The sequence below is a fragment of the Rhinoraja longicauda genome, chromosome 4, assembly GCF_053455715.1.
Source record: "Rhinoraja longicauda isolate Sanriku21f chromosome 4, sRhiLon1.1, whole genome shotgun sequence".
Taxonomy (NCBI): Eukaryota; Metazoa; Chordata; class Chondrichthyes; order Rajiformes; family Arhynchobatidae; genus Rhinoraja; species Rhinoraja longicauda.
Genome location: NC_135956.1, coordinates 49,465,332 through 49,485,186, shown reverse-complemented (window position 1 = coordinate 49,485,186; position 19,855 = coordinate 49,465,332). Strand labels below are relative to the sequence as shown.

The 19,855-nt window shown below is 37.9% G+C and overlaps 1 protein-coding gene across 10 annotated transcripts in view; it reads right to left on the bottom strand.

Moving 5' to 3' along the window:
- Positions 1-587: 587 nt before the first annotated feature.
- LOC144592747 (sal-like protein 3) overlaps positions 588-19,855 on the bottom strand; it is a 66,792-nt gene continuing 47,524 nt past the window's right edge. For 9 of the 10 annotated variants that reach the window (XM_078397697.1, XM_078397698.1, XM_078397695.1 and 6 more), the window contains one exon: positions 588-13,740. In XM_078397697.1, the coding sequence (XP_078253823.1) occupies positions 13,309-13,740 (432 nt within the window). In that variant the 3' untranslated portion in view covers positions 588-13,308. The remainder of the gene's footprint in view (positions 13,741-19,855) is intronic. The other variant, XM_078397706.1, reaches the window with a different exon arrangement.

Genomic DNA, 19,855 nt, shown 5'->3' with positions numbered 1-19,855 from the left:
GATGGTGAGCAGTGGAATCTTCTGATAAGGAAAGGACGATTTTCCTTTTTTAGGCACTAGATTTGAAAGTCTCTGAATTTACATGCAGCTTTGCCAATATTCCCTTCCAAAAGGTTACCCAATTTTTTAAAAAGTTACCATTAAATCAGCTTGCACCAGTCTTTCAGGGAAATTGAGCTCAGTTCACAACTAGTTGTGCAAAAATAATTGTCTTTGTTATCTGCTTTTACCACCAATCGGTGCCCTTTGCTAACTGAATTTATTGCCCATGGAATAAATACACATTGGGCTTCTGATGGAGCAAATAAAAGCCAAGTCCCAGATGCGCCCTACCACCATGATAGATGACAAAGAACACCCAAACAGAGAGTTTATTCAGCGTTGTTAATGCCATTTCAACTTCAATAACCTGGGGAAATATTGATCTTTCTACAAATATATTCTCTATGAGATCGAACTTAATTCAGTTGTACTCCAGTACATTCAGTTCCACAGTGGACTACATGGGTGACAAGTGTATGTATGCAATAAGAAATAAACCAAAACAAAATTATATTATAAAACACGTTTTTATTATCTCAGCCACAATGCTCAGAGGTTTGTTTCCAGCCATATCGGGTTATGACCTTGTAGCCATGTCGTTTCGTCTTCACCCAACCGTTCCATGCTAATGATAAATGCTGCACGTATATTAGTATTGTGATCAAATACCAAGGAATAATTGATAGAAATTCAAACATGTGTTAACTCTGTACTTGCACTGTAAGGAGTCCCTTGTTATTTTGTAATGGAGTTGTACATAACCACATCATTATTGGCCGTGGATGTTTGTGCTAAAATACCCAGAACCGTTTCATTTGGTGAGAATTATTTATACCAGCACATAATGGCCTACATTATATAGAACTACAGCCGTAGACGAGTGCCACTCGTTTTTATCATATTCGTAAAGACTTAGATTTAATGTAGCAGTAAAAGCTGCCAACACCTCGCGTTCTGCTCTATAACTATGATGATTAAAGTTCGGATATTAATCCGCTACATCGCTGAAACTTCCAACCATCATTAGCAAGTGATAATCTTTTAAATCCCCCCACCCTATGAAAGTACCCGCTTTATTTCTGTCCGCCGTGCGTGAATTACTCAAGCACCCAACTGATACCAGCGCAATATCAATGCTGACATTGTTTCATGCGATCCACTGTTGTCATTTGCCCGCTGACCAATTCCATCTCACGCCGCATGAGATAATTGAGGAATGGCTACAAGACTTCACATTAATTGTTTAACATTTTAAAAAAAGAAACAAGGTTCAAATGTATTTTATTTTTATTAAATATCGCTCGTCTTACGCGTAATTTATAGGAAGGAATCCGTGATGATACCTAGGGGAATGCATACATTAGCATTTAAATTATAATTGATGTCTTTAACAAAATACAGTCTAAATAATTTGATATTGCTGTTGCGGTTGGAAATAAAGAACATATATTACAGCCACAAGCCACGTTTTAAGTGCGTTCATTAAATCATAACACAAGAATAAAACGGTGACTAATTTACCAAGGTAATGAAACCCCTATAAATCTCCCAGCAGGTAGCCAAAGTAATTTCCTGCAATTTTAAATGAAAAATAGTAAACTGAACTGTTGATGGATCCTTAAAAAAAACATATTTGTTTAATGTGCATTCGTGTTCATTGGGGCGAATTCCGGAGCGTTTCTAAAAAAAAGCTTTTATATTCGTGATATTGCCGCCTGGTGTACATTCTATACTTTTCTTGTGCTGATTAGGAGACGAACTCCCCGCGCTAACGCACAGGTCAGGTCGCTATCGCCGCTGTCTATCTGGTTGCCATTAGTACAATGGTGACCCGTCTTAGTTCCCTTACTGTAAAGCAAGCGAGCTAAAGAAATGCAAAGCATTTTAAACATTCAAACCTAGAAGCTCTTTATTGGGTCCCCGTGTTTAGAGCTGCAATAAATCTCGGAAACGCGTTTCACATTGCCTACCCTATTCCAGTAACCGTACACTTGTGCAATGAATTACTTTCTATTGCAGCAGTCCTTGACTAGACGTAGCTGGCCGATATCTCTATATAAAGAGCTTCTAGGTTTGAATGTTTAAAATGCTTTGCATTTCTTTAGCTCGCTTGCTTTACATATATATATATGAGAAACGGCCCCTTTTTATCTGTGAGAAAGAAAAAATCTACAGTCAGAAAGAACTCTTGGCGCCTGTTATGAATTAAGCCCCACTTCGTTGCTGTCTGCTTCAAGATAACCTTGTCATTTTATGAATTATATACCGATATCTGGAAATCGTGATGATTTAATAATGGACTGATTTCGGTGGTAATAATTTGCAATACAAAGAAACGAAAAATTTGCAAAACCATTGTCCGTCTGTCTCACACACGCATAAACGTTTGCGGTTTTGGTATCTTACCCCTATAACCCTCTAGTAAACGGATCGTGCTGATCTCACAGCGAAACCCGCGGTATAAAATATTCCCAATTCACTAGAAGTAGAATGATGTGTGGCATCTTCATAGGAGCGCCCATGAACAGTGAGGTTAATTACTGGGCGTGATTAACCTTCACGATTACAGTAATTTCACGGGCAAATCACAGCCAGAAAGAGCCGACCCAATGAGGCACCTTATACTTAGTACTCACACCGGTGGGAGTCTGAGGCAGCTGTTAAACTTCACAGATGCTCCCAATGATATTTCATTTATCCATATAACCCTATTCTGTTCTATTCCTCCGACACTTGCATTCAAAAACTCACCTGTTTGCACATTAGCAAGCAATCTTTTTTGACAGTTCATTGGCTCCTGTTAAATTGCCCTTTAAGTGGATCCGACATTCAGATATAATTGATTTATTAAGAATTAATGCCGTGCTCGTTGCAATCCAGTGAGCGGTCAACTCCCCTGCAATAATCAAATAATAAAACTGGAGACTCACAACCACCAAGTCCCTTGTAAACGTGGCAACATGAAGGGATGGACGAGTCCAACGAGAAATACGTTAAAATGTTACCTCTTGACCCTGGAGTTACAGGGAGCACCAAGCAACTTTAAAGATTGGTCTGTTCAAAACAAGATTTAAAAAAAAATACCTGGGAAGCTGTCCGCCAAGGTCCTGTAATAAATTAAGAAATAATATTAATGCACTGATTATGCGGTATAAATAATAGGACTATTAAACTGCATTTCATTTTGCATTATAGCTGATATTTATCTTATGAGTAAAGTAGTATCTCGATGATGGTGGTTAGTTTTGGAGGATGTTACACTCGAATTGTTCGCGTTACCTGACAATCTGTCTCATGCACCCCATGCAGTCAACGATCGCGGACACCGCTGCCCCGACAAGGAAACCAAAATGCAACGTGAAAAGCAGGAAATGTCTTCTTTTAGTCGTAAACCCGGGGAGCAATTAGAATCACCAACCAGGGAGTAACATAAACCTGACGTTTATTTAGACTTAACGTAACATCGTGGAGGTGAAGGTCCCTCTTTAAATCACTCTCGACAGAAACGCCTCGGACAGCGTAAAGAATTTAAAAACCATGTTTAACACAGCAGCCGGATTTTGGAAATTGAAAGTGAGACTTTGGGGACAAATGGGAACATATCCGACTCTGATTTCAACGCATTCCTACCCCCAGCGGCGTCTTTTTGTTTGCAAAATGGGATTCAATTTTGTTGCAAAGGAAAGGTTTCATATCGTTGCAATTCTTCACTGAAATAGTCTAATTTGGGGTAGCTGGGGTGGGTCATAAATCAATTGCAAAATCCCTCGCACCGTTGCAAATAACCCACCGATAAGCTTCCGCATCATTAAATGAACCCACACATTCAGAGAGGAAATGAGTGCCTCGCAGTTTCTGTTTTACATTTCTACAACCTGCGAACTTTTGTATCGTGTTGATAATGTGTTATTTTACGGGACTGTGAACGTGATTTTTTAATAGACTTACTTACTACAAGGGAACACCAAGCACTTGAAGACAACATTTTAAGTGCAACGGCACCTTCCTCAGTTTTGGCTTAGGTAGAAGAGTTATTTAAAATAAGAGGCAACATCGGTGCTGAAGCAAATAAGTGACAACGTGTTTTTAACCATTGGGTTGTTGGGTAGCTGACAATCAGGAACCAACCGAGAAAAACAATATCGAAGTAAATTATCCTCGCGTGTTGGCGTAAAATTCACGGTTTAACTCCACAAATACAATGCTGAACGCGGGGAGACGAAACGTTGTCTGCCCTTTTCCCTTCACAGATGCTGCTTGACCCACTGAGTTCCACCAGTAGTTTGTTTTTGTTTTGCTCAAGATACTGAGCGTGTTCTGTTTGACTCGCCGGCCCATTTGCAGGCGGGTGGGTAAGATAGAGATGTGGAACTGAAGGACGTGACAGACATTTGTAACACATTTCAATGACTCCATTCTTTTGCGACCTGTTGGGAGTTGTGCAGAACGATGACCTCCGGCTCACGTGTGCCTGCACACCAGTGTAATTTACAACTCGTAAACGGTTGCGGAGGGGGGAAATAAAACCTTCACATTTACAAATTAGGATTAAAAAAAAATTAACTCATTGAATACAGAGTCACTACCAGACAAGAGCTGAAGCTGAAATGTTGGGTCTTTCGAAATTATTTGGTGGAGATTTAGAAAGATGATAATTCATCCGCATATTTGTGCAGGCTGTATTTCGATGTGGCTGGCTCTTAAGCGGCGTTAAGTTTGCACGCACTCCCAAACCTGCAAAACGATCAATGCGTTAATTTTACTCCGTGTGCCTTAAGTGCAGTGAGCTCTCGGGACAAGGCTGAAATGTTGACAACTGTTGTCACCGAGTGAGTGGAATGAATTCCAACAATTACCCATTGAGTGTTCTCTACGTTGATACCAGGGTTAACTTCTTTACACAACGAGGTCTGTTTAGTTGTAAGTTGAACATTTCCTAAGGTAGTCTGCACATGGGATAATGTGACGAAGGGTCCCCAGCCTGAAACGTCAACTCTTGTTTTTCTTTCTCTGCATAAACCACCCGACCTGCTGAATGTTTTCATCATTTTCTGTTTGTATATTGTTATTGAATAATCTGACGGGCAAAAATTCTAGATCGCGTTAAAAAAAGAATTGGAGACTGGATTTTTAAAAAAATACTTTGTATATTTAAAAAGTGTTAAAGCACAAATACTGTTGAAAAATCATCGCTCCTGCCATTCAATGTCTGTGATTCCAAAACCCTCCCTATGTATTTACCGGAGCCCTTATATGAGCCACCATCAACGTTGATGACTGATATATTAAATATAACACTTGTAGGGTAAGGACACGTGGATTTTGAATATCACCAGGGTGAAACATTAACACATTATTTCTCAACAATTGCCGAGATTGCCCAACATTTTCTGCTTTTATTTCAACATTTCCGCGATGTTTCGGTCTTGCATTAGGAAAACACTGCTACAACTGGACTCCATCAAATGGGACTAGCTTAGATGGGGCATCTTGGTTGGCGTGGATGAGTTCGGTCGAAGGGCCTGTTACTGTGCTGTATGTCCCTGTGGCTGAACACGCAGCCGTAAATGAGAAACTAAACGACGATGGATGCACTTTGCAACGAAAAGCCATCACCTCAGATTTGCGTAAAAATAGTACGTGTCGACTTCTAACCTGGCGTGGAATGGCCATACCTTTATTATCTAGTTTCAGGTGGTTTGAAAAATAGTTCCGATTTAACAGGAATGTTAACTTCAAACTCGATCAAGATATATTTTTCAAACCCATTTTTCCTTCTGTGGGCTTTATCCTTTGGATGAATAAATAGAAATAATGTGGGGCTATTGGAGGGGAATGGAGATTAAGTGGGGCAGCAGGAGGGAATTCGCAATTGAGCTCAGGACGTCTGTGTGGATGGGCAATGGAAACAGTTACCGATTGTTACTAATTTAGAATAAACTGCGAAATTGTTTCTAGACCTTAATGTTAGATTTTGACTTCCGGTCCTAGTTAAACTCGCTCGACTTGGCACTTACCGTATCCTTGATTCACCCCTTCCTGAATGTTTTTTTTTGTTGCGTATCTCCTTCCTCTCCTCCCCAAACACCAGCCCCTTACGTTTCCTTTATCTGGGTCAATGCTTCATCCTTTAATCTTCAAATAATGTACATTGTTGTGAATTTTTCATTGATGCCCTCCCGGTCTTTGTTTAATATTCCTCACTTTAACAATGTATTGAATATTGAGTAAAATGGTTTTATTTTACAGCGGAGGAGGGTTGGGGTTGGGAACGTATGTTTCATGTGGTCTACTTTTATTATTTTGATTTTAATGGATGACTTCACCTATGGACTTGGTCATAAATCCAATTTCCGTCAATCTCAAAAAATCTGTCTGTTTCCTCTGCAAAGCTATACTGAACCACAAGTGTGGCGCATCTCTGAATTCTCACCCTTCCCCTTGTCTGCCCCAAATATAAACACCTGAGTTTTACAAACCATTGCAAGGGTATTTTAGCATTCTGCATTGGATTTAGCAATGATGAACGATTTCAATTTTTACATTCGATTTACACACTAATGTTTCTGGTGTGCAGTCTTAAAATTGGGGATACTTTAACTTACACTGGCATAAAAAAAACCGGATGAAATATTTTAGTAACAAAACTTTTCATTGGTAAATCCTATTTTGAACAGCTGCACATTTTGCTTTAGTTTGATCTAGTTTGAACTGCTTTGTATCGTTAAATACAATGTATTATATTAAATGTATTGAATCAATAATTGACATTTACTCAGTGATATCTCAATCAAAAATGTTTGTTTCAGCAACTCCTTTGTTTCGGCAATCTATAGGTCATGTGCCAAATCTGTGGTATGATTGATTAGGGTGAAAATTATTTGCTGCAGAATTCTGGTATGATACAGTTTATGTATCATTTTGATAAAAAATTAACTAGAATAAAGTTAGCAACTAATCAGAGCAGAAAATTCTGCCAAATGCTGTGAAGGTCACCTTGTGAAGGAACGTTTGATCTCCAGCACAAGCAAATGTCTGGTTTATTCTTTATTTATACTAAAAGTTTAACTGATGTATTTGGATGTTGGTGGGTGCATCCTGGATGGAGGAATTGCTCTTCAGTCCAGAGTCTTTATCGCTGTAACTCAGCACTGCTAACCCCTGAACCTTTTGAAACATATATTTATAAACTATCACAATAACAAAACGATGCAAACTTGTTTCTGTTCACATTTATTTTCTTTGTTTTATGATTGAAGCTATGGTATTCATCTAGAAAGTGTGGTTTTAAAAATTGAGAAGACAGTCTCTGGAATCTATTGAAAAATATGCATAAAAGACAATTTTTTCTGATATTGATCATTTGAATCATGTTTTGTATGTAGATCATATTACATGTATTTTCATGGAATTACTGGCATGTGGTAGGATGCCAGTGTGTGGTAGGACATATCCAGTCTTGCATTTTAGACATATTAGTGCATTCCAGCACACAACTGAAATGTAAATAATGCTTTCCTTCGTAAGTGTTGCCTGCATTTTCTTTGCTCTGCCATTTATCTCAATGGTTTAGAAGATGAAATAAAATAAAATTATGTCAGTGTTGGGTGTAATTTGCATCATAAAAAAACTGTAAGGAATAGTCACATCTGTGTTATTTTCTGCTCGGAACTCAGTGGGATATCACTTAATAGATAAGTCCAGTTTTATAGAAAGTCAGATCATTGTTATGTTTTGTTGATGATTTGTTATGTTGTTATGTTGATGATTTGTGTCAAATTTTCATGGAGTAAATGAGGCAACAAGAAAATCTTGTTTATTGCTTTCGTGCAATGTACACAGAGGGAATTTTATCTTGCTTCAAACAGTGTTGGGGATCTAGGCTGATTTAATAAAAAATCTATTTTACAAAGTTTGTACGTCACTTCAGGGTAATTGGGAAGGTTGAAGAAAGAAATATGTAGTTGTGCAATGGAGCATATGTTTGATATTGATAAGAGAATCAGTGAAACGTGGATGGAAGGGATGTTATGATTTTAATTGTTGATGCTTTGCTTCCTCTGATCTAAGTAGCTCTTTGGAACAGTTAGACAAGAATTCTATGAAGCCCATCATGTTCACATCCATGCATGTCAAGGAAGGATCTATTTGTTTTCCTCTCCCTCGCATTCTTGGTGTATTATGTAATGGTAGTTATGATGCTCAACCAGGAACCTATCAATTATGCTGAGACTTTCTCCCTCCGTTACCCCTTTCTGACATTGAGTCCTGGACTCTTGAACTCTTTGGGTGAAAGTCCTCCAAACATTTATGAATGAACTTATATTTGTGCCTTACAGTAGTGACCTCCATGCTCAAGGAAATGGATCTTCATGTTCAGCTTGAGTTGATCTCTCATAACTTCATGCTCCTCAATTGAATCTCCCCTCAACCAACCTGGCGAGTTTCCCTGAATAGTTATAAACCATGTCTTCTCAAATCCCTTTCGCATCCTTCCCAATGGTAGTGTCACTCTTCACCATGTAGAGAGGAAAGACCTGTATTGAATGCAAACAGGTTCGTTTCTGTGTTGTGGTGAATGTGATGTGTGATGTGCCCAGTCTAATTGTGGCCAAAGTGGTATTTTAACAGCACAACCTTGCATCTACTCCACAAGCAATTAAGGGTATGCACTCCTAATATCTTATCTTCCTGTTCTGCCATTTCAGGCATTTTTGGTATACACTCCAAGATCCTCCTGTTCCTTTTTGTTTTATAGTTTCCTACCATTTCGTATATTTTCCCTTAAATAAATATTATGTAATAAACGATTAAATAAAATATAGTATCTCAGTTTTGGAAGTAATATTCCACTTCATATTAAGAAATTAGCCAATGAACGATGCTCCCATTTTAACCCCCAGCAGGTCATTTAATGTCACATTTAATAGTTTATTTTAAATTAGATAACACTTACATCAAGTTCCGTTCAAAAAGGATACTGCAGTGTTAAATACTCTCATTAACAGGTTCTATAGAAGGACATCATCATAAACCACAAACTCCTATTGCCAGTATTCTGCTTTTTCTTTGAAAATTGACAGATTAGGAAAGAAAAAAACACATTTTTACCTTGCAAATCATATCCTGCATTTTTTTTATTTATTCCATATGACAAAATAGTAACCTAGACTAAGACATCCATTTCAGTCAGTAGATGTGTCAAGCCAACAAGGTTTAATAAAAATATTGGATATAGGTAACAATTCCCAAGTCGTTCAGGTTGGTTTCCCAGCCCCACATGGTATCGCAGTATAAAAATAGTGTCTCTCTTCACCATGTAGAGAGGAATAACCAGCATCTGAATGCAAAAGGGTTCCGTCTACCTACTGCCCTATTTACATTGCTTTAGAAGTCTTAAGTTACAGATCCTTATGGATAGAACACTACATGGTACCAAATGCTATCATTTGGATAACAAAAAATTCACACTGAAAATGACACAGATAAATAAAACATTCAACTGCTGAAAATACAGCAACGTTAAGCCACCTTACAACTTCTTTTGTTTCATTTTATTTATGCTCTTGAAAGGTTCCCATAATCACCCACACTTAGTGCTAAAAAGGTGGAAGTACCACAGGATTGACACATTGTTCTCACTGTAGGAACAAATCCCCTTGCAGTAAATACAATTTTAGAGGGGGGCAAAACAGCTCTTCTACGATCGATCTTGACACTTCATGTTGGTTGATCATAACAAGATGGCAGAAACAACCAGTAAAGTGATTCTTTATAGTGTTCCTTAAAGGAGTCCTAAATTTTTCTTTTCCATGAGCAGATTGTCCCACTTTAGTCCATTCAATATACCTGCTGTGCAAACTCCACCACGTCTTTTGCCCAATTCATATTGCAATATCTCTTCAAAAACAGTTTCAAACAATTAGCAGTTTTTACACCACCATCCACCGTGCTTTCAATGCAAATAAAAATGAGGTAGTACTGTACACGAAACGGTTACTGTTAGTTCAAGTTTTGATTAAGCTCCACCCATCCCAATTTGCTAGCTTACTTAATAATAATGCAGATTCAAAGCACTGTCAAACTCTTACTATGGTGTACCATTAATAAACGATCACTTGTCATGTCACTCTTTTACCATTTGGTTCCAAAGTATGCCAAGGCAAAAAGTAGCCAGGTTGAATGGCATTTCCAGCATTTTAAAGATTAAAGAAACTTTACAACACTTTTATCAGATTCAGAAGATAGGCCTGCTTATTGGACATATAATACTTGCCTTTATATTATGGAAATTTTGTTCAACCTTAAATTTGCTGGGTTTAAGAAGGTCAAAGTCCTCTTTTACTCATCTCAGCCATATGATAAGGTGCAAGGTATTTAATTTATCCCAGCTTCATTTCAGAATTAACTCAGTGTGAAAATCCTCCAGTTGATAATTTGATGAAATGCAAAAAGCAATTCCCCACTTGTTGATGATATTCAGTAAAACTGTTCAGAGGAGGTTCACACTCCTAAAGAGCAAGTGGCACGAAGGTCAGACCTACAACAATGTCAAGAGAACCTTCAGAAACAAAAAAACTTTACTCATTTTGCTTCATTTTCAGGTCTGCATTTTCTCCCTTCCGTTGTGTTATGCAACAAAATTAAGACTCACAAAGAACGGGGTGGTATTATCATCTTGTTCTAGGAAGAACATCTTGTCAATCAGAATAATAGATTAGTACATAAGCGAAGATGTGCTCTGCCCCATGAGTTGAGAACATGTTTATAACAGTCTTCACTCTCACCTCTCTGTGCACATGGCTAACAGTTACTTCAGGACAAATGGGCACATCAATACCAGACGTTGCTGCAGGTAACCTAGCAGTACTTCAGAGCCGGGAGCTAACAATTGAAGCGGACAAATACATGTGATGTGCATTTTCACAGCACTTCAGTCACACTTTGCAGTAAACTTTTCAGATGTGGAATTACACTTATAATCAAGAGAAGAGGGTCCCAGTTGAAGGAAATCCTGACTTAACAAGTTTAATAGAATTGAACCAAGACTTTCTTCTCTAACTTGCAGTAAATAGTGGCATGTACATAGCGGGAGTATGGGTGGATGGGGAGGGTGTTTTAAAGTTTCTTCATGGGCTCTTTTCTTATTCATCCTATGCAAAAGCTCCACGGTGTGCAAAATATAAGCAACTCTGAAAGCAGGGGGCAGAAAACTTGTGCTCCAGTGTACAAATGCCCCTCATCTCGGTCACTATAAAAATGGAGCAAAGCCAAATTCATACTGGCATGTGAAATAAAAGAAAATCTCTTTGTGCCTCACCTCTTGGCATCTGTTTTACTGAAAACAATGGAAACAGGACAATAAAAGTTGAGCCTGCCAGATCCAGAGTAACTTTCCCATGAGTTGCAGCATGTAAAAGTTATTTTTCATTAGAGAAAATAACAATAAAAGATTTCATGTTGACACCTACTTTAGGGGATAAATAAAATGGTCAATTTCTAACCAATTAAACAATATTGGACTCTGGTGGTTTCAGTTTCCTTTCTGCAGCTTTAACACACCCATTAACACGTTTGCATAAATTCCTGTCCATGCCATTTTAATGTGGACTCTAAGCCATTCAAAATAATTGAGCTTTGCTAAAAGTGCTCAGACTGAATTTTTCTCTGAGAATATGTTAATTGTATGAAAAAACGTTTTGAATGAATCTATGAGGATTATTGTCTTTACAAAAAACATATTATGTATGTTTTGACCTATTTGAAGTTCGATAGCACCAAGCACATCCTCAAGACACAAAATTGCATGCCATTTAATAACCTTTATTAGTGTGCTGAGTTGGGCTAGCAATTAGTATGTACCAGTTGATCAGTTTAATATTAATAATTAATCGAGAGTAACAGGCACAAAGTTTGGGAGAGGAAGGGTAGTTTGTTAGGAACTTAGGTTGTCATGAGGTATGTGAAAATAATGCTTTAACACATGTTTAAATGAAATGAAAATTATTTCCTGGGCGGAGATACCTTATTTTATAGAATTCCATACATTTGATTTCAGGAACAAATAGAGTTATCTCAAAATACTGTGAAATCTGGTGTAGAAGTCTATTTTTGAGTAATTTTGAAAGGGTGTGCATGTAAAAATGACTTGGAAACTGGTGCAACTTATACACTGGATCTTATGGTAACTGAAGTTGGAAGTGAATGCATCTAGAGCAAGTCACATGCTAAAGTTTAAAAAATGTTATTTAATGGAGATTTTACTTCCTCACACAAAACTTTATCCTCTTTTATCTGAAATACATCTCTGACTTAAAAGGGTTAGATAGCAGCTTCAAAATTTTTTAATTTTTTTCTCATTCCCACTGCCCACCCCTCAAAAAAGCGGTTACAATAGCAATCGCTTGCATTAGGGAAAAATAAAGAAAAAAAATGACAGGTTTGCAAACTTGTATTCTTCCTAAAGATGAGAAAAAGAGACTTCCAGACTTCACCAAAGTATCTGGGTTCAATTTAAATTAATATGGTTCTTACAAAGTTGTCAGTAACAGGATCCTTAATTTTTTTGTCTGAGAAACATGTATTCGTTTGTATAATTTTGCATATATTTATGCAAATGACAAAAAATGACCGTGGGACTATATACTATTTCTGACCCGCATAATCTTGACATCATAAATAGTACAGATGAGCACATTTATCATAGAACACATCTCTGGGGACACAAAAATCACCTTTTTTTAAACAGAGCAGGATATCTTCAAAGAAAAAAAATATAATTTCAAGTTTCTACTTCATGTGAAGACAATTAGCACACTTGTCCATCCATACTCCAGTCAGTTTATGCTTTCCAGGCCCTTTAGCAGTTCATTCTCAGAACCGTTGTCAAGGAACTAAGTTAGAACCCTTGGCCCCTCCCTGTTTCCAATCCACAGTTTGTCCTTTCACTGTAACCTAGGGCCTATTAATTTTCTGAATGTACAATTTTTCTAAAAAATTTTGAAGTATTTTTCTGTAAAATTTACTATTGAAACAAGTAGTACCATGCAAATCTTGCAAGACAACTCAAACCATAACCAGAATATGAAACTTTCGTGATTCTGGCTATGAGTAAAGGAGCAAGAAAAACACAACAACTGAGTATTTGGAGTTGAAGTCATATCTTAACAACTATTGAAGGTATGCTCCAAAAACTGTACACAATATAGTACAAGATTCCAATGGTAAAATGGTCCATTTGTTACTTGTGTTTGAGAGTGCCATGTTTTAGTTAATGCCAATTTCTTTGCCATCTTCGATAAATCTAGCGAATGGGCGACTTGCACCTCCTTCTGTGCTTTGTTTCTCCAGACTAGCAACAGGTGGGCTGCTCCCTGTACGAACCCTGTCCATTCCGCTGGCCAGACTAGTTAAAGCTGGGATACTGCTGGCTCCTAGGCTAACAGGGAGCTGAGGGATGCCTCCATTCTGTATAACAGAAATCTCGTTATTTTTCATGGCTAGACCATTCGTGATGGCCGCAGCGTATTGGTTCCAGAATGTTGCGTCAACATTCATTGCCCGAGCTGCCAAGTCCTTTTGAAACATCTCTGAGAACTTCACAGCATCACCGCCTAGTAAAGCCATTGGGTTCTCTACTGACAAACGACGTCCTCGTCTTGCTGGAGAGTTATTCCACATATGGGTTCCCATGTGAACCTAACGAGAAACATAAAATAGTAACAAAAAGAAAATGCACTATTAAATAGAATACAGTTTTCAAACAGGACACACTTTTGATATGCAATCACCCCATCATTATGACCGTCTGCACAGATTCCTTCTGAACTGGAGAAGCTGATAATCATGATGGACAGCAAAATGCAACTCTGAAATACAACCACAGGATGCAGGAAATGTGGAGCAGGGTTGATGAGTATCTGAAAGGGGAGAGGCTTATAATTTGGACGTGACCTTTATCAAAACAGTAATTAAGCATTCTTTGCCAGCGACAAATCAACCTGTTCAACATTTTCAGCAGCTTGTCTGTTCATTTCAGGTTTTGAGCTTTCATTAACTTTGGCTTTGGTTGCAATGTCTCACATTATTTATGCTGGTCGTGGCCATTACAAATGCATCAAGTTGAACATGTGAAACACAATTGCAGTTCACTCCACTGAGCTGAAAGTTTATAATTTAAGATCCAGCAATTTTTTTTCAAGTAATGTTTTCATCTTACTTTTATTTGTGCTATTTCATGTCAATTCGAAAAGAAATTGCATTCACATGAATTCAAAAGTGATTTGTGGAGGCTAATCAAAAAATATTAACACAGAGAAAAGGGGAAAATGAGAACTAGGAAAATCAACCAAAGATTTGGCCGAGGCGTTGATGAGATTTAAAATAATGATTTGAGTCCCTCCACTGTTATATTCAGTGTAATTGTGGCTCATTCAATGCCATGATGGATGTATAGCCAAGTGTCATCAATATAGGTGAACAGAACATAATCTCACACCAGGAAAGGGGGTATTATTACAGATTTGCAATTTGCCACTTGAATATAAATCTTGTTCGGCCACTTGGCTGCCTCTGACAGAAACTGCTCAGTTCATGTTTCGCAATAGAGGGGAAAAACAATTTTTCTTTTTAAAAAAAAGCGAAAGTTAGCTCTCATAGCAATGGCCAAATGCCAAGCTAGTTTTACTCCTGTACTATAAATTATAAATCTATTCTGGCATGGGTTGAGGAGGAAAAGGACGATTAACAATAGATGCTTGTAGGATTCAGGAGACTGGAGTGTGGGGGTTGAATGAAAACTCACTGCTGGACACACAATGGGAACAATCAGGACGGTAAAGTTAAATAATGTCAATGCCACAATTTGTATCGAGTGGACAAAAACACTAATCTATGAGCAGTAGACTATGTTTAATTCTATGCACCAATAAATCATCATTGTTTTCAATCCCTTCTATGGCTTTTCCGCTCTCTGCTTCCATAACATCCTCTGCTCTACCAGCCTCCGATACCATTGCACTATCAGTTTTGCCTGCTTGCCTGCCATGTTTTATCTTTGGCTACAAACTGTGGACTTGAACTGAGAAGCTCCAGTCGGCCCAGCTCTGCAGGACTAATTTTACTGAATCATAGATTTACTATGGCACAGAGGAGACAGTTGATCTCATTGAGTCTACAGCATCTGTGAATAGAGCAATCAGACCAATTCCTCCCTCTTTCCTCAAAACTAGCAAATAGTTTCCTCTTCTGCCTATCCAATTTCCTGTTGTATATACAAATTGATTCCACCACCTTCAAAAGCAGTGAATTCTAGATTAGGATCACTCTCTGAGTAAAATATGTTTGGGGGGATTATGTGATCGAGATAAAGACAATGAAGGCTATAATCGTTCTAATTCCCACCACTCCAACTGCCACGCCTGAAACCTCTCGAGTTAACTATCCTCCTTCAAAATCTGTTTTATCAAGTAATTTTTGGTCACCACTCTCTATCTCCTTTTGTGGCTCATTGGTTTCTCGAAGAGGAAAATATGTCAGTCAATAGGGAAATGAGGTTGGTGAGATTAAAAACAATTATTTTAGTTCTAAGATTTTATTCAATGTTATTAGAACCAATTTCAATGGTGTGGCCAAACACAGGGATGGATGCAAAGCTAAGTGTCACCAGTGGAGATAATTAGGACATCATCCAACACCAGGAAAGGAATATTATCACAGCAGATTTATTATTTGAGAATATAATTGACTTGGAGGTAAATGTGGATGGGTTGACTAGTATGTTTGTAGATGATACCAAAATTAATGGAGTTGTGGACAGTGAGGAAGGATGTCAAATGATTCAGCGAGGATCAGCTATGATCAGCTACGTGACAGCTATGTGTGACAGAAATGGGCGGAGAAATGATAGATGGAGTTTAATCCAAATAAGTGTGAAATGTTACACTTTGTGAGATCAAATATAGAAAAATAATAGTTAACTGCATGACATTTAACAGCACTGATGTACAGAGGGATCTTGGGGTCCACATTCACAGATCCTTGAAAATGCGACACACACACACATATATATATATATATATATATATATAAAGTGGTAAAGAAAGCATGTGGCATGCTTGCCTCAATCAGTTTGGGCATTGAGTACAAGAGTCAGAAAGTCATGTTGCAGCTTCATAAAAGTTTGATTAGGCTGCATGTGGAGTATAATGCGGATTCTGGTCAGCTACTGCAGGAAGGATGAGGAGGCTTTGGAGAAGACTTTTACCAGAATGTTGCCTGGATTAGAGCATATTAGCTACAGGGCGAGATTAGATAAACTTTGATTGTATTCTCTGGAGCATCAGCGGTTGAGGGGAGATCTGATGGAATATATAAAATTATGAGAGGCATAGATGTAGTAGACAGAACCTTTTCTTAGGTCAGAGTGGGATAGTTTAAAGGAGATACATGGGGCTTTTTTTTTTAACACACACACACAGAGTGGTGGGTATCTGGATCACGATTCCAGGTATGGTGGTAGAAGCCGATAATGATAGTGGTGTTTAAGAGGCGTTTAGATAGGCATATGGATATGCAGGGAATGGAGGGTTGCAGATCAAGGCAGGCAGAGAAGATTAATTTAACTTGGCACCATGTCCAGCACAAATGTTCCTGTGGTCTACTGTTCCATGTACTATCAATATTATAGAGCTGTTTTGATGCACGTTGTAGAACATAGAACAGCCTTGATTTACATTTCCAAAATGAAATAGTCCTATGAAACACCTTAATGTTAAAAGCCATCATATAAATGCATGTTAATGCGGGAATTCAGCACACACCATGTGGTGACCTATTTTTGTGTTTTTCCATCCAGCATCTTCTCAAACTAGATTCTATGGCTTTACCGATACTTTTCTCATGACACGTTGAGATTACTTTACACATGGTTAAGTTATTCTTGCTTCTGAGTTTGAGTTGTGCTGAAGCAGATTGTGATCATCAGGCCCCAAAGTCTACTTATTGGTAAGCACACATGGCTAAAGTGCACTCAGAATACAATTGCCATATGACCAAAGAGAGCTGTATTTTGAATGCACTGCTTAATTTTACTTTGCAGTCTAGATGTTTTTGCAGGTTTAGAGATGTATGTCATTTGAAGTGCACTGTCGGTAGATACTGCCACATTATTTGAATAAATTCAAAAGGTAGATTAACAGAGAAAAATTGCCTGACAAAACTCTCATTTCTTTTTAACAGGTTTGAATTACTGAGTTGGGTCTCTATAGTTGGAATAACTTTTTAAGGGATGATTTCTCAATTATGAATCAATTATTCTCTCTGTACTGAAATGTTTTAAAATGCATTCATGTTATCAAATCGCTATATTGATTTTGCTCAGCATAAATCATCATTCATAGTGTTAGCTACAGAATTCTTGCTGGTCTGAATGTGGACTTAGAATTTAAACAATCACATTCTTTTCAGTTTATTGCAAACTAATTTCTACTGAATACAGAACACTTGGGACTTTCAACACAGATGTCTTTGGGCACTGATTTTCTTTCAAAGGAGGTTCGCTGGTTTTGATTGAGTTACCAAGAGTGATGACAGAGTGGCAATGTCTTATAGTTGTAAGGTTAAGCATGGAATGACATTGAAAATGGAGATGAGGAAAATGACATATCCCACTCAGCAAATTAGCAGGTCTGAATCCAGAGGCTTTGGAGAGAAAACATTCTGAAAGTATATTTGTCATCATATTTACATTTAGAAAACAATGCATTCTTACCATGTCTTATTCTAATCAGCACAGATGTTTTGGAATGCTGAAGCTTAGAATCTCATAACTTTTGAAGGAAACCAGGTTTCCCATGCAAATTGAATATGTAAAAAAACTTCTGGTGAAGCTATTGTGGCAGGCATGCTGAGAAAACCTCTGCCAATTATGCTTCTGCTCATTTGGAGTGTTGTGTGCAGTTCTGGTTACCCCATTACAGGAAGGATATGGAGGCTTTGGAGAGGGTGCAGGAGATTTACCAGAATGCTGCCTGGATTAGCTATAAGGAGAGATTGAACAAACACGGATTGTTTTCTCTGGAGTGTTGGAAAGTGAGGGGAGATCCAATAGGATAATATAAATTATGAGAGACATAGATTGGATAGTCAGAAACCTTTTCTCAGGGTGGAAATAGAACATAGAAAGCAGAACAGTACAGCACAGGAATGGGCCCTTCAGCCCATAATATTTGTGCCGAACATGATGCCTAACTGAACTGATCTCTTCTGCATGCACATGATCCATATACCTCTATTCCCTGCATTTCCATGTGCCCATCCACATCAAAAATAAGAGGGCATAGCTTTAAGATGAAGGGGGCAAAGTTTAAAAGAGATGTGCGGGGCAAGTTTATTAGACAGAGAGTGGTGGGTGCCTAGAATGCCTACTCGGGTGTTGCGGCAATGCAAGCTGATACAATAGTGTCATTTAAGGGGCTTTTAAATAGGCACATGGATATGCAGGGAATGGAGGGATATGAATCATTTGCAGTTTAGTTTAGCTTAACATGGTTTCATGTTTGGCATGGACATTGTGGGCCAAAGAGCCTATTCCTGTTGTATTCTGTGTTCAATGTTAATTAATTATTTTGACTGTCGTTGGGTAAATGAGGAAGATGAAGGAGATGTTTTGTACCACACAAGTTCCCACAAACACTAGTGAGATGCAATTCATCTGCTCTGCTAACTTTTATTTGAACTAGAACAAGTCCTCAGTTTAAAACCCCCAATATGTGGAAAATTAGAATCAGGGACAATTGACATGTCAAGCTTTGACAGAATACTGAAAGACAGAAATGGTATCTGTTGTTCAGAAATTCATTGGTAGTCTTGAATGCATTACATAGTAACTGTGTGGCGCTGGACTCCACTTTGAAATTCAGTCCCATTGAAATAAGTACTGAATTTCAAACTCTCAGCATGGTTACCACTACATTTTAGCATGTTAAGCATTACCAACCAGAACCGAATGTCTAAAAATATAATAATTGTGTTTTAACAAGGCAATCACAAATGTAGATATGTATAAATGAACAAATTTAATATCATTCTATTGAACTGGTTTATGCAAACATTTTAACCTTTGCAGGTGCGGCCGATCAAAGCTTTAAGTGTGCATTCACAGTGTGCATTAACTGTGAAGTGAGAAGCAACAATTATAATTTAAGCTCTCAGCTAATATTTGCTGTCACCAATGTCTGGGAAATTCGATTCTGCAAATTAAATAGCAACAACAGAAACTATGAAACTAATCGCTGTTATTTCAAAGGAACACCACACATCGACAAAAAATGTTTTGGACTGCAGTGTGATGTGCTATGATGATGATGGAGGAAATTCTATTGGTGAGGAGGGTGCTTCCTTCAAAAAGATGTTACTGTGGCTGAGAGTGTGAGGGAAGAACCAAGGTTGATAGGCTAAAGTGAAATGAGAGATCACTCTGGGGCTCCCATTTTTTATCCCTATTTATTAACTCTTATTGGAAGGGGTAGGCAGAGATGTCAAGTGATGGGCTCTTCAATGTATTAATCCTATAATTCCATCAACTGGTGGTATTACATCTCACGGTTTGTCAATGAAAAATGTTGTCATAATCTATTACAATTTGTTATTTTTACTTCTGATTAACATTAACAGAGGGGGGAGCTTAAATTGTGCACATGGTTATCTGCAGAATATCTGGGGTATATGTACTCGGTTGTCTGTGATGTTTATGGGAGCATCATTTAGTTGTTCCCTTAACTCCCATTTGGTCCCATTGACCTAAAATAACACA